Genomic DNA, 15,309 nt, shown 5'->3' on the forward strand with positions numbered 1-15,309 from the left:
AGGAGCACCTTTGGCGTGTTCAAGAAAGACAAATTCATTACACTTATCTTGGACCCAAAATCTAAAATGAATTGATAAAGATGTTAGCGGTTAAAGTAAAAAGTTCAATTGTTGCAAAAATTAAACATGCAAAGTATTTCACTGTCATACTTGATTGCACTCCAGATGCAAGTCACGAGGAGCAGATGTCCCTTGTAATTAGATGTGTGGATGATTCAGAAAATGCAATAGCGGTTGAGAAAATTTGGATTGGATTTTTGAAAGTTAATGAAACTTCAAGACTTGGGCTTTTTACAGAGCTTAAAAATATTTTGAACAATCTCGAACTTGACATTGATAATATAAGAGGTCAAGGATATGACAATGGATCTAATATGAAAAAAAAAAACATAAGGCTTACAGAGCAGATTACTTGAAATTAATCCTAGAGCTTTCTACACTCCATGTGGATGTCACAATCTTAATCTCACATTATGTGATATGGTGAAATGTTGTCCTAAAACAATGCCCTTTTTCGGTGTTATACAACGCATATATTCATTATTCTCTTCTTCTACCAAGCGGTGGCAAATCTTCAAAGATCATGTGCAAGGTCTTACAGTCAAACCATTATCACAAACATGATGGGAAAGTCATGTTGAAAGCGTGAAGCCCATAAAAGATCAAGCTTTGAAAATACCAGATCCTTTAATTAATTTGGCAAATATGTCTGATGACTCAAAAATAAAGAGTGAAGCTGAGAGTTTGGCATCATTTGAACTTGAGAATTTTGAGTTCGTGTCTGGAATGGTAATTTAGTATAAGTTGTTATATGAGATTAACATTGTTAGTAAGTTTCTACAAGCAGAAAATATGGATATTGATATTACTATTAAACAATTAAAGGGACTTATTTCTTTTCTCCAAGAGTTTAGAGAATCTGGATTTGATCAAGCATTAATTGAAGCTGAACATATTGCAAGTGAAATAGAAACCTATTTTTCAAGAAAAACACATCATTCAAAAAAAGAGACAATTTGATGAGATCAATAGTGAAGAGATAAACCAATCTCCTAAAGAATCTCTTCGAGTTAATTACTTTCTATTTATAATTGATTAAGCTCCTTTTTCACTTCAAACTCGATTTGAACAATTTCAAAAATATGAAGAAATATTTGAATTTTTATTTAGTGTGAAGAATTTGAACAATTTCAAAAATATGAAGAAACGTTTGGATTTTTATTTGATTTGAAGAGATTGAAGTCTATTGATGATGATGGTCTCTTATACTCATGTGTCAATCTTTAATAATCTTTAACACATGATGGACACTCTGATGTTGATGGATCAAATTTATATCTAGAACTAAAATTGTTAAGACACTCATTACCAAGAGAATAAAAAAGAACAATTGATGTGCTAATTATTTGAAGAAAATGAATAGTTGTTATCCAAATGTTTATATTGCTTATCGAATTTTGCTGACTATACTAGTTACAATTGCCCTACCGAAAGGAGTTTTTCCAAGTTGAAATTGATCAAAACTTACCTCCGATCAACTATGTCGCAAGAAAAACTAAATGACTTGTCTATGTTATCTTTCAAGAAAAAAATAATTGAGAAAGTTGATTGTACTAACTTAATCAATAATTTTCTCTTCTAAAACTATTAAGTGAGCAATATTCAAGTAACATATACTAATTCAGAAGATGAATTTTATATTTGTTTGGATCATTTTGACTTTATTAATGTTTTCTTATGACATATTATTTTGGATGATATATTTTTTATCTTTTATTTCTAAAATTCATGTTACAAATATTGTTATATTTACATTGATTAGAAAATATATAAATATCAAACTTTGAGGGTGCTCGTCTCATGGCCCACAATCACAGATCCAGCACTGCTTAAGGAGTTCATATAGTTCATCTTACCGCTTGCTATCGCACAATGACCCCGAGGCAACTTTTTCTATACTTATTTCTACCTTCAGCCTTTTCACCCTTGACACTTGCACTCGTTGAGACATCGATGGAAGATCATAGTAGACATGGATAGTAGAAATAAGCTTAAAACTTAGTTTCCTTGAACAGGTATAATAGTCATGCCACGAAAGTGGAATAGAATAGAGAAAAAGATAACAGTGAGCGATATTAAGAATCTGACAATTTTGTAGCTAACTCGCATGATATAAGATAATAGTAGTGTTTAACTGGATGATCATAATGCAAAATCCAAACTGTCGATCCGGATTATGCGGCAATGACAAGTAATCTAGTGCCCATATTTCTGGAACTCCCACTCGCTATTGTCTGCAAAGCAAACGTGTCGCCGGGCGTATAGGCTAACTAAAACTTTGAAAAAAAAAAAAGTTGGGGCGTGACAAAAAATTGCTTACCGAGGGGGCAAACTTGACGAGTCTTGAGCCATCGGCTGATGCAATGGAAATGGAAAGCATGATTGCAGACCCCTGTCCAACAAGAAATGTTAGAGCGATGTAAAAGTAAAAGAAAACCCAATCACGAGATCAAGAAAGTGACACAAGAAGCCGTGGTTGAACAAGTGAATCAAGTAATCAGTCAGGTGGGATAGATCAGCATCTACAAGAACTTGGTGACGTTTCTTTATATAACAAATGATCCTGCAAGTTGAGAGCTTTAAAACTGCTCAAAAGGATGCTAAAAATTAGATGAATCACTGAGTTTCAACGAATGCAAAACTGACTTTGCAAATGTTTCCATAAGGGCAAAGTTCTTAAGGCTGCCAAAAACACATCAATGTACAAGTGTTCGCATCCTTCTGAAAATGTAAATGAATTTCTTATGTTGATTAGTATGAATTTTCATACTGTATTGATTGCTTCGGTTAACATATAAATCCTTTTGTGGAATTAGATATTTTATGTTGTAGGGTAAAAGGTACAAAGGAATTTGCAATGAACCTTTCGCTATTGGTGAAAATATTGGCAACCATGATATCTTATTTCCACACACTCCATTTTGGACCTCTATGGTGATATTTTATCAAAGTATTAAATACTTATCAGAATACAAACTTAGTCATGTTTTATACTATGGAATTATATGAAAGTTCCAATGCCACTCAACGAAAGAAAAAAAAAAACAGAATTGTTTTTGTAGTTGATCCAGCAGTAAGGACGGGAGACCCCCTTTGTGGGGAGCGAATGACACGTAGAAGTCAGAAGTCAAAAGGGTCAGCATGAGGTCCATCCGATCGGAGAAGGGTCGGGTCAACCGGCCGAACAGGTCCGGGCGGAATCAAAGACAACCCGACGAGGAGTCGGGTTTCCGACGCTCATGGTGAACAGGGTCGCCGGGCCGAGCGGGTAGCCCGCTCGGCCGAGGCGTAAAGAAGCAATGCTATGAAGGGACAGTCTTAGCCGAGTACGCGACCAGGAATCTTCCCGGTCAGACCGATACCTGCCGAGTGGCTGGACGCTCGGCTCGGGGAAAAAGGAAACAAGGACAAGGGGACATTGGGGAACATCATCTTCTGACAACAGGCATGTTCGACGACCAGGCCATACGCAGAATCCTACGACGGAAGGTTCTGCTGTCCCATCAGAAAAGTGCTCGGACTGTAGCAGTATGGTGCCAGGCATGCTCCTCTGGTAAGCCCATACTGAGGTATGGTAAAGGATACGTGTACGCCTCGGCAAGTGTGCACAAGCCTCCCTAGAGCTCTATATAAGAGCCCACAAACTTCACCGGAGGTACGCGATCTCTCATCTTTGGAGCCACTTCATCGTTTTCCTCTTGCCTGACTTGAGCGTCGGAGGGTCGTCGCCAGGAACCCCTTTCCGGCTCGACTTCCTTGCAGGTTCGCCGGAGATTTGTGCAGCTGGTCGAAGATAGAGGAGAGCGCCACGTCCCCAGCGTCCGTCGACTCAGCGTTCGGACAGGATCAAATTGGCACCGTCTGTGGGAACGCACCTGCATCCGAGCGGAAGAGATGGACGAAGCTGGACGACCTCAACCGTGATGCTCTCCCAGGAGGAGCTCGACGCTCTAATCGAGGCAAGAGCAGCTAAGCTCGTAGAGCAACAGAAACAAAAGGCGCAAGCCGAGCGACTGGAGCAACAAGCGACGTCAGCGTTAGGAGGCCGAGCGGCAGCAGAGTTCCGACCGGAGAACATCTCAGCATGGGGCCGAGATAAGGATCCGATTGGCATCCAAGGAGAAGCACCGCCTGCCCCGATTCCATTTCATCGGGCCCTATTTCGTACGCCTCCTGAAGTCGCACCAGCAAACCTTGATCGAGGATCTTCATCCGACGAGGCGCCCAGGCGAGACTACAGAAAAGGCAAGGCTCCCCGAACGGACGCCTCCCCTGAGCGGATCAACCGGCAGTTTTCAGAAGCCATCCTGCGGGACCCTCTGCCAAAGCATTATGTGCCCCCGGCGATCGGAGAATACAACGGAACCACCGACCCGGACGACCATCTAGGTAAGTTCGACAACACAGCTACACTACACCAATATACAGATGGAGTGAAATGCCGGGTGTTCCTTACCACGGATCGGCAAGAACGATGGTTCCGAGGTCACGGACGGATCCATCACTTTAAAGAGTTCCGCATCGCTTTTCTCCATCATTTCGTGAGCGATCGGCGTTACGGAAGACGATATCTATTGCCATCAAGCAAGAGCCTGGAGTCGCTCCGAGCTTACATCCAGCGATTCAACCGGGTGGCCATGGATATTCCAACGCCACCTCGTAAACAATGATGAATGCGTCACGCAAGGCCTCGTGGACGGTGACTTCTTCCGCTCACTTATTCGAAAGTCGCCCGAGACTATGATCATATGCCAACGAGTACATTAATGTGGAGGAAGCACAAAGGCCCAAGAAAGAAGTCTGAGCGGCTAACCCCTCGCCAAGCAAGCTCGCCACCACCGCCTGAGGACATGAACCGACGCAGATCCGCCCTCACCACGAAGGTCCCACGCCATCCAAGAGGTAACCGAGCCCCAAACCAAAGAAGAAGGTATGGACCCCATGTTTTGCTCGTTCCACCGGACCGACACGCATAACACACGAGATCGAAGCCTTCCACGATCGTCCACCCCGCCCCGGTGGCCGCGTCGATCGCCATCATCCGACAGTAAGCAAATAACACGTGGGCGGAGGATATCGAAAATCTCCCGGCGGTATCATCCTCGGGGCACAAGGACAATCCGGGTATCTAAGGAGCGGCCTAGGGTCCGCGGAGGAAGAATAAGCAACACGTCCCGGACGAATCAACATCATCGGCGGACCGACCGGAGGTGACTCAACAGAGCGAGGAAGGCGAGTGTCGGCGGCTCAAGATCCACGGTTGCGATCAGAGAAGCAGGCGGCCCAAATCGCTTCGGACCTGGGACCTTGAGAGAGTCGGTGCCACGACGCCCTCATCTTCAAAGCGTAATAACTAACTATACTATTCACCATTTTCATCGATCTGACTATCAACATTATATTTAAGAAGGCTTTCGACCAATCGCAAATCGATCGAGTGAGTTGCTCCCACGACAACCCCCTACGGGTTTACGCAACGAAATACCGGCTTGACAAGTCCGACTAGCTATTTCGTTGGGAGAAGAGCCGCTCGGATGGGCGGATCGCCAACTTCGTGGTCGACTCTCCTCGATACAATGTTATCCCCGGGCGATGAGTTCCGAGCGGCCGTCTCCACCTTCTATCAGAAAATCAAGTTCCCGGTTGAAGATAAAGTTGGAGAAGTGCGAGGAGATCAGCTGGCGGATCGGCGATGCTACGTCGAAATGGTCCGAGCCGAAGCTAATTCCGCGCGGAAGATGCCACGGATCGAGGTGAACGCCATAACCGAAAAACCACCCTCTTTGGTTTATGAAGAAAAAGAGGAGGTGCAGATCCACCCGACCCAATCGGAGGCCACCACATTCATTGCGGCCGATCTGGAGGCAAGCCAGAAAGAGGAGGTGATCAAATGTCTCCAGAGAAACTGTGACGTCTTCGTTTGGTCGACGCATGAGCTGCCGGGAATTTCACCAAGTATAGCGCAGCATGAGCTTCACGTCCGACAAGACGCTCGACCGGTGAAGCAAAGGAAGAGGGACTTTAGCGCCGAACAAAACGCCATCATCCGAGCGGAGGTCGAGAAGCTCCTGGAGGCCGGCCATATAAGGGAGGTTCAGTTCCCGAGCTGGCTCGCAAATGTAGTGCTAGTCTCCAAGCCGAGCAACAAGTGGAGAGTTTGCATCGATTTTCGGGATCTCAACAAAGCATGCCCAAAGGATTTCTACCCTCTGCCCCGGATTGATCAACTGGTGGACTCCACAGCCGGGTGCGAGCTGATATGCATGCTAGACGCCTTCGTCACAGCCGACGGCACTTACTGTTACAATGTAATGTCGTTCGGACTGAAGAACGCGGGAGCAACCTACCAGCGCTTGATGAACAAGGTATTCAAGGAGCAGATCGGACGCAATTTAGAAGTGTACGTGGATGATATTCTCATCAAGTCCGTCCGAGCGGCTGATCTTTTTACGGACATGGAGGAGACCTTCCGAACGCTGAGGAAGTATGGAGTCAAGCTGAACCCTCAGAAATGTTTGTTCGGAGCAAAAGGCGGGCGTTTCTTGGGCTATATAGTGACCGAGCGGGGCATAGAGGCAAATCCCAACAAGGTAAAAGCGTTGCAAGATATGCCGCCCCCAAGAAATCTGAGGGAAGTACAGCGCTTGATCGGGCGGATAACTGCATTGTCAAGATTCATCTCTAAGACTGCCCACCGGAGTCTCCCTTTTTTCAAGATCCTACGCAAAGCTACTAAGTTCCACTGGGACGAGGAATGCGATCGGGCGTTTGAAGAGCTGAAGGCATACCTGAACTCTTTGCCTGTGCTAGCTGTAGGTGAGTCGCTCTGTATTTATTTATCTTCAACCGAGCGGGCAGAGGGCTCGGCGTTAGTGAGGACAAGCGGTGAAGAACAACCCGTGTACTTCATATTCTAAATATGCTGAATCTCGCTATACTGGGCTCGAGAAGTCGACTTTCGCTTTGGTCCTCGCCTCGGAGACTTCGTCCTTATTTCATATCACAATCATCGTCCCAATAGCCCATTGGAAAGAGTCTTGAACCCCAGGACGGCTCATCAATAGACAGTGAGTCGACGTTCGGCGATAAAGGCGCGATCCTTAGCGATTTTGTTGCTGCAAAATCCGAACGGTTATGTGGAAAATATTTGTGGATGGATCGTCGGGAGGCGGGATTGGTGTCGTTATTCTCTCCCAGAAGAACGGATGCACTATCCGTCGGGACTACAAGCCGAGTATGTCTCATGAGTCGACTGCGATCATGACCACTCATTCGGACTCGGTGGCCGCCCAGCTCTTGAGATTAACAACGCCGGCTCAAGCTCTACCGAGGCCTTCAAAAGCTCAAGGCCCACTTCAAAGAAGTCATTATCCGTAAGATACAACGATGAGTTAGTCAAGCTCACTCTCTCGGTCGTCATTCCTCAGCCGATTGATCAAGTATCCTTGGTGGCGCACACGACCGGATGGAAGGCCTCGCATTCCCGAGCCATCGCTCAGGAGTCACACCGTCCGATCGGGAGGAAGCCCAAATATCGAGGAGGAGAGTCGGTCGGTTCACACTCGTGACTCTACAAGAAGGCTTTCTCCCGCCCACTTTTGAAGTGTGTGAGCTCGGAGGACGCGGAGTACATCCTCCAGGAAGTGCACCAAGGATCGTACGGGAGAGACGATCCGGCTAGGAAAATCCTGTGGCCGGGTACTCGCTAACCTCGCAGCAGCCGCCGACCGTCGCGACGTGCCTCTCCGCCGATACCGCCTCCCACCGATCGGAGGAGATGAAGCATCTACGGTGTCTGTCTGTTCGATCGATGGGGAATGGATATCGTAGGTCCGCGACCGGTCACGGAAGTTTCTATTAGTGGCGGTCGACTACTTTTCCAAACGGGTGGAGGTCGAGCCATCGCCAAGATCACCGGCGGATGGTCAAGAGATTTATCCGGCATATAATTGATTCGACATTCCTCACCTACCATATCGATAACGGATGACTGCGGCTCCAAGAATGGTGCAAAGTTGGCATCGAACAACACTTTACTTCCGTGCTGAAGTAACCAACCAAGAAATCCTCGAATTCTTGAGCTCGACTTAACCACATGGAGGAAGTCTGGGTGGGCCGAAGGCCATGGGCTATCCGCACGACCCCAAAGGAGGGAACAGGCGCCACGCCATTCCATTTAGTGTGCCGCTTATCCCAATCAAGTGAGGGCGAGAGGTTCCGCTCGAATCTAGAACTATGATGATGACAACGCCGAGCGGAGGAAGATGGATTCGACTCGATCGAAGAGCGAAGGCGTCCGTCGCGTGATGGGCGTCCCGACGGTGACCTGTGGCCGATGACTAGTCCAAGTCAGTGGGCTAGTGTGGAAGAAAGTATGACGGTCCTTGTGGTGGAGCTCCTGTCGGGCCTTGAAAGTCATCAAAGCTCAGCTCGTGTTTTATTGGAGGATGAAGGCAGATTGGATCGACCATGGAACGTGAATCATCTCGCATTGCAGGTGGGTGGGTGAGTAATTCATATTTATTCTGTATGTCTTGGTCGCTATGTCCTTTTAACGCAGAAAAGTGATAAAAGCGATTTGGCATTATTCGCCAAACGGCCGACCTCGAAGACCCCGTGGTAAGCGGCGATATCATCTCGTGTTGAAATTAGCTCTGAGGCCGTCGGGATCAGTAAATATCGAGTCGAACCTATGATAAACTCTCCTACGGGCGGAGCCGAACTCGACGTTAAATATCGAGAGTCGGACCGATGACTATAAACCCTCCGGCACCGTCGAGCGTCGACGTTAAATCTAGAGTCGGACCGGCGACTATAAACTCTCCTACGGAAGGACCGTCGAGTCTCAGGCGTTAAATATCGAGAGTCGGACGGCTATAAATCCTCCTACTGGAAGACCGCCGAGCTCGACATTAAATATCGAGTCGGACATGATTATAAACCCTCAGTGGAAGACCGCCGAGCTCCGGCTAAACCCGAGAGTCGAATCAACGATTATAAACCCCTTGGAACGAAGGCGGCGAAGAGGAGCGACAAGGGAAAGTAGTGACAAGTCATATGCCACAAGTCGTATGCACCTACGCCCGCTCGGGAGGCCTAGTTGGCCGAGTTGTGTGTCATAGGCCCCGACCAATCACCCACAAGCATGCAAAGTAAAAACAAAGTTGCTCAACACAGATAAATTTTTCATTGAAATTAGAGGAATCAAGGCCGAGTGGCCGAATTACAAAAAGGGAAGTTTTTGGTCGAACGACCGAATTACATAGACTTCTATTCCAGAAAATTATAAAGATCCTTAGGGATGGTGCTAAGGAGCGTCGCATAGTCTTGGGCCAAGATGCTGGCGGAGTCAGGGAGCTGACCCTTGGACTTCAGATAGTCCGTCGTGGCGGTGATGGCAAGCTCAAAGGCAGCACACATCCGCTCGCACACTTTTTCTGAAAATTCGATCGAGCGGATGTGCTTCAACCTCACGGCTGCGATTCGGCCGGGTTCCGCCTCTTGATATTCCTTGAAGGCAGCTTGGGAAGCTTCGAGAGACTCCTGCAAAGTCTTCAATTCATCCTTATGTTTAATCGTCTCGGTAGGCGGCTTCCGGCTTCTCGCTTCCATTCCGTGACTCTTTGGCTCGTTGCTCTGCCGAGGCCCTGGGCGCCTCGGCGTTTTCTTCTCTCGATACCGTTTCTTCCGATCGGTTGCGAGCTTATTTTTCGATCCGGTGATTTGACTGTCATTCGAGTTCGGCGGTATGGGCACCTGATCGGCCGTCTTGCTCGGCCGCCGAGATCTTGGGCTTTCTTGAGCTCTTCTGCAGCTCGGCGTATGAAGGACCACAGGAGGCGCACGCGAACTCGCCAACCTCTTTAACTCTTAGTCCACCGTGGCGGGGCGATTTGAGCGGCGATCTCCTCACCCCTCGCGTAAATAAAATCATTAATGGCGATCGGAGAAAGTGCGTAGAAGACTCGAAAAAAACGCAGATTGCGGTGGCACACTCGTATGGGCTGGCCGGATTGCGAGAGTGGGTCATCGCGTGCGTGCTCGGCGTGGCCCCATCTCGGCTAGAGGCGCCATGGTGATCATGTGCTCGGTGGCGGTTAACCACGATCGGTTCGGGCATCGACTCTTAGGTGGGGAGATGCGAGACCACGATGATGCGGTGGCCGTGAGGGAGTGGTCTGGCGGAAGGCGGGAAGGATCGGGCGGGTGCGAGCTACGACAAAATGGTGGCGTTGGACTCGGCGGGAGGCGGAAGGCGGCGGTGGCCTCGAGGGGAGTCCCGTGACGCGTCAAGTTGGTATGGGGTCGATCGGACGAGATCGCCTCCAAGCTGAGGAGCTTCTGCGAGTGTCCAGCGTTGGTCGTTGGACTGGTACGGGCCGCGAAAGTGGCGATCGAAGTAGTGTCTCCGTTGGTAGCGCCTCTTTTTATCGGGCGCTCTTCCTCTGGTAGACCTTCCTCTGGGTTGTTGGTCCCTCTTTGAGGTGGCGCCTCTTGCATCCGAGGAGAAGCAGGCGACTCTCGTGGGTCTCACTCTCCCCTTCGTAGGCAGTGGCTCGTGCCCGCAACTCGTCTCCTTGGCGGGCTGCGGCCTGAAATGCGCCGCTCTTAGAAATCCGGCCGTCACGGACTCCGTGTGATGTCATTACTGAAGGAAAAGGAGAAAATCAGTTATGATCAAGGCGAATGTCTGGTAAAATTCGAAAGCTCGGGAAAAAAGGAAAATTCAAGCGTTAAATGTACGGAGTCATCTTTCGTTGAAATTTCTAGCGAGGCCGCGAGATCCTGAGTCGACAATGCATGTACATCATCACTGCTCTTACCTACCAGGGCTCGAAAGTCGGTAGCGGGGTCCGACACCTCTTTAGGTTGGAGGTTATGCCCGTTCCCACCCCGCTACTCAGGTTTCGATAAGGCGGGAAGATAGATGTAGCATTTTATGTAAGTAACCAGGGAGCTTGGAACATCCAGCTCGGGATTTAGAATATAAAATATAGTAGAAGGACCTCCGGTGTCGGGGATGTTGTGGATTCCGAACACAGACAACAGCGCCAGCACAAGGTGCGGGACTGTTGGGGACTAGCTTCCGGAGCGAATGTTTTAACTATTACCTTGTTTAATGCCGAAAAATTACCTACGATAAAGGATGGAGCGCGATATGGTAGGTGAGCTCATGAGCTGGAAGGGTGAGCACAGCAGATGGAGCTCTGAGTGCCGGATGTGTGGAGAGAATGGGAGAAAGTAGTGTGTCGGATCATCGCAAAATCACTTGACCATGTTGTATACTGACCGGTTTGGGTCTTGAGGTTGTGAGAAGAGCTGCGTAGGCGGGAAAAGGGCAAGAGGCAAAGCGCAAGAGGGGAAAGGAGCAGAGACGTACAAAAAAGAAAAAGCAGAGAGGAACCGAACGGGGAGCGTGAGCGTAGAGATGCCGAAAGTGAGAATAAGAAGCGGATGGCGAAGACCTTGGAAGGACACTCTGGCCTATCGAAAAGAAAAAGCGAAGGACCTACGGAATAAGGACGCAAGAAGCACAGCTGCAACACGACGCGCCAAAACTTCGGGCTTCAAAAGCGCGTGTGGAATGCGGTGGAAGGAAGAAAAAAACGATGAGGTTGGGCCGAGCGGCCTTCGGCACGTCTGGACGCGGTCAGGAGGATGAGACCAAGGACTTGTCAGAGAGTCATTCCGAACGGGTCACATTTACGCCCGGTCGTCGTCGCGATCGGGCGATAACGACGGGCTCCCTTCGACCCTGCATAGCACATTTGACGCTTGCAGAGGCAACCTGTCGGCATCGCGAATTGCATGCAGGCCGATGGTCAATGCCGATTGCAGCGATCAGCGTGGGCGAACGTTTTAGCTCGCAGCGACGCGGTTTCTGATAGGCCGGAGACCTCGCTGTTGGCGGTCTCTGTCTGTCGTCCCGATCGATCCTACTACTCTACTAGAAGGACTTGGGGAGAGGGGAAGTAAGCCTATAAAGGCATGGAGACGAAGGGACAGTCAACCTTTGTGGGAGGCCCCTTCGCCGTGGGAGCAACACGAGAGGTTAAGTCAAAAGGGTCATGAGGTCCAAAGTCGGGTGAAAGTTTGGTCCGGGTACAGAGCCGGAGGCAGCCAACGGTCAGCGTGTCGACCGCGACGCCAAATCACCGCCCGACGGCAATCTTGACGGCGATGACTAGTGACACACGGACATTTTAAGCCCAATGCAGAATGGCTACCTTACCGAAAGGCTTCCCGGTATATGCTCCGGGGAGAAAGACAAAGAGACGAGGGGAGGGGCGTTGGGGAGCGTCGTCTTGAGCAACAAGCGTGTTCGACGACCGGACCGTCTGTGAGAATCCTCGGCGGAAGGTTTCAGCATCCCGTGAGAAAGGTGTTGAGACGTAATAGTATGGTGTCGGGCGTACTCCTGCAGTAGCCATCGCGGTATGGTAAAGGACACGTGTGCGCCTCGGCAAGTGGCAAGCCTCCCTAGAGCTACATATAAGAGCCCTTGAAACTTCCGCAAGAGATGCGCGATCTCGTCTTTGGGTCGATTCTGGGCGTTTCCTCTTGCGACTTGGCGTCGGAGGGTGGGTCACGGGAACCCCTTCAGGCTCGACTCACTGCGGGGTTGGCAGGAGATTTGTGCGGCTATGAGATAGAGGGAACGTCTCACGTCTCAGCGCTACGACTCGGCGGGACGGGATCGACAAGTGAAAAGATAAAAAAAGGGGGAAAAAATGTAAAACCTAGCTCACGAATCTAGCAGTTTTCAGAGTCACTGCAAATGTGGCATGCTACATTTGTAGAGAGAAAGGACACTGTAAGAATAAATGCTCCAGAATTGAAAAAAGAAAGTCAAAGAAGAGAGAGAGAAAAAAACTTTCTCTCTGCTACTTGACATGATACAGATTTAGATTCTTCTGATTATAAAACATCTCCTAAGCTCTTCACCAAGATCCAGATAGAGGAGGAGTAAGAGTGAAAGTTTCATGTCATGCACTTAAGAATGAGGAATATCAATCATCTTAATTTATAGATATGATTAGTCATTTATCTAAAACTCTTGCTAAGTGTAAGACATATTGCATAAAACTTATGCCATAACAAACTAAAGAGAATTCACCTTAAGTAACTTGTAAGTTAAGGTTCATGACCTACTTCAGATTGAAAAGCTTAAGAAAGAAAATGAACAATCGAAAGAACAGATTAATAAAAGAATCTCTTGAGAATTTCACAGATAGTTCCGAATATCTTGATATGTAAACATGTAAATTATAACACAGTTGGATTAGAATACGAATCTGGGGAGATTGCATATTCATCTCTTATTCATAGAAAGCAATTACATTACATAATATCTTGCTAACCCTATTAAAATTTGGATAACAAAAGTATTTATTTATTTTTGTGAATAGGTATGGTTGAAAGGTGAACGAGTGGGAGATGAATGGCACTTGGATAGTGGATGCACATGTCATATGGCTAGTGATGCTGATAAGTTCATCGCTTTGAAGTATAATAGTAAAGGTAATATATCTTTTGATGGTGATACCGAGCATAAAATTATTAGATATGGTAACATCGAACTCAAAAAGTAATTTTATCATTTTTAAAGCTTTATTATTAGAAGTTATAGGGGTTAACCACATAAGTGAAGGTCAATCGTATAATGTAGAATATAAGATGGCATTTCTCCTAACCAAACGTCTCATAAAGTATTTTGATTTGGCCATCATCATTCTCTAAGGACATTGAAATGAAAATATTTACATAATTAACTTACATTCAAATTTTTATTATTTTGATGATATCATAACGCATGCTTATTTGATTTAAGGTAGTATTTGGTTCGCTTGTATCCTTATTATTTAACCCCTAATCCTTGTCTCTCTTGGTCTCTTCTCCCTCAAGTCTCCAGACCTGATAGAACTTCACCCCGCCACAGCGTAACTCCTTCATTGCTCCCAAACTTAAAGGCTATCTATCCTCTTCTGGATATTGAAGATTTTTTAATCCTCCTCCCTTTCTTATTCCCCACAGTAGCAACTCATCATCCTCCTACCTTCTTACTCCGCACAACAACTCTTCATTTCACACTTGATGCCGCCTTTCACCCACAGCAACAACTCTTTATTTCCCTACAGAAATAACATGTCCTTTACACCAACACCTAGCCTGGTTTAAATTTTTAACCAACTTCCCTTCAGTAGCTATATTTACTCTATTCTCTTAACTCTTTATTCTCGATCTCATGGCTCTTGATGCGTGGAATATGAATGAGTATCATATCTAGGTTCGTTAGAAACAAAAACGTAATAGCAACTAAAATTGCTAGAGTTAGGAAAAATGATGCATACCCCAAGCCACTGTGCACTCCTCACTGGTCGCACTCGCCTGATTAGCCTGACACTCGATGCCTGCAAGCAGATCGCAGATCCAGCAACGTGAAATAATGAACAAACTAATCAAAACCCTAACCCTACTAGCGCAATCTAAATAAAGACCAAAAAATTGTAAAAGAAAAGCTGCAGAAAACCAAAAAAACACATAAAGCAAAAGAACCCACAAAGATCCATGATGTGGTTCCTACAGATAGCACAGTTGTCCACCACGATATCTGGAAAAACAAAATAACAAAAGAACACCATCAGTAGTAGAGGAGACTCGAGCATGCGAGATCAAAGAAATCGATCCGTGAGACGGGATCGGAGACAAGTTTACGAAGTTTAGTGAGGGAGGTGCATACCCCAGGCCCAGAGGGCGACAGCGTTCCACTTTTTAATCTCGAACCTTTTCGGCTTCTTCGAGGAAGTGGAAGGGGTCAAGGAGGACGACCCGGTAGCCCCGCTGCTCGACCCCTCGCCTGCCGGAACCATGTCGACGTCGGTGTCGAGGGAAGCCATGGAGAGGAACGAAGAGAGGAAGGAGATCGAGGACGACTCCCCTCCAGCCGTCAATTATGTAAGGGAAATATCAAACGACCCGACCACGGTTCGATACATGTTCGGTTCGAATTGCCGATTCAATGATTCCTGAAACATTACGACTTATAGTTCGGAACGTTCGATTTATAATTCGGTTCGATTGTTCAAAATTATTATTGTTTTTTAATAAAAATATTTAAAAATTATAAATTTATATATATATATATATATATATATATATATATATATATATATATATATATATATATATATATATATATATATATATATATATATATATATATATATATATATATATATTTTTTATTAA

At 46.7% G+C, this 15,309-nt stretch overlaps 1 protein-coding gene across 1 annotated transcript; it reads right to left on the reverse strand.

Annotated features, from left to right (window-relative positions):
- Nucleotides 1-2,037: 2,037 nt before the first annotated feature.
- On the reverse strand, nucleotides 2,038-15,007 carry LOC122052315 (RING-box protein 1a-like). Its single transcript, XM_042613786.1, has 5 exons — nucleotides 14,801-15,007; nucleotides 14,621-14,671; nucleotides 14,412-14,471; nucleotides 2,381-2,452; nucleotides 2,038-2,294 (listed from the first exon to the last, which is right to left on the reverse strand). Exons 1-5 carry the CDS (start codon nucleotides 14,955-14,957, stop codon nucleotides 2,257-2,259), a joined length of 378 nt encoding a protein of 125 aa, XP_042469720.1. The 5' UTR covers nucleotides 14,958-15,007; the 3' UTR covers nucleotides 2,038-2,256.
- Nucleotides 15,008-15,309: the final 302 nt, after the last annotated feature.

This window comes from Zingiber officinale, chromosome 3A (assembly GCF_018446385.1).
Source record: "Zingiber officinale cultivar Zhangliang chromosome 3A, Zo_v1.1, whole genome shotgun sequence".
In the NCBI taxonomy this organism is placed as follows: domain Eukaryota; kingdom Viridiplantae; phylum Streptophyta; class Magnoliopsida; order Zingiberales; family Zingiberaceae; genus Zingiber; species Zingiber officinale.

What these genes read in the sequence shown, in the direction of transcription:
- LOC122052315 (XM_042613786.1), bottom strand. Translation starts at nt 14,957, where the DNA reads ATGGCTTCCCTCGACACCGACGTCGACATGGTTCCGGCAGGCGAGGGG. An exon ending in TGTCGCCCTCTGGGCCTGGG is followed by an intron (nt 14,672 to 14,800) that starts GTATGCACCTCC and finishes TTGTTTTTCCAG; the next exon opens with ATATCGTGGTGGACAACTGT. An exon ending in GAACCACATCATGGATCTTT is followed by an intron (nt 14,472 to 14,620) that starts GTGGGTTCTTTT and finishes ATCTGCTTGCAG; the next exon opens with GCATCGAGTGTCAGGCTAAT.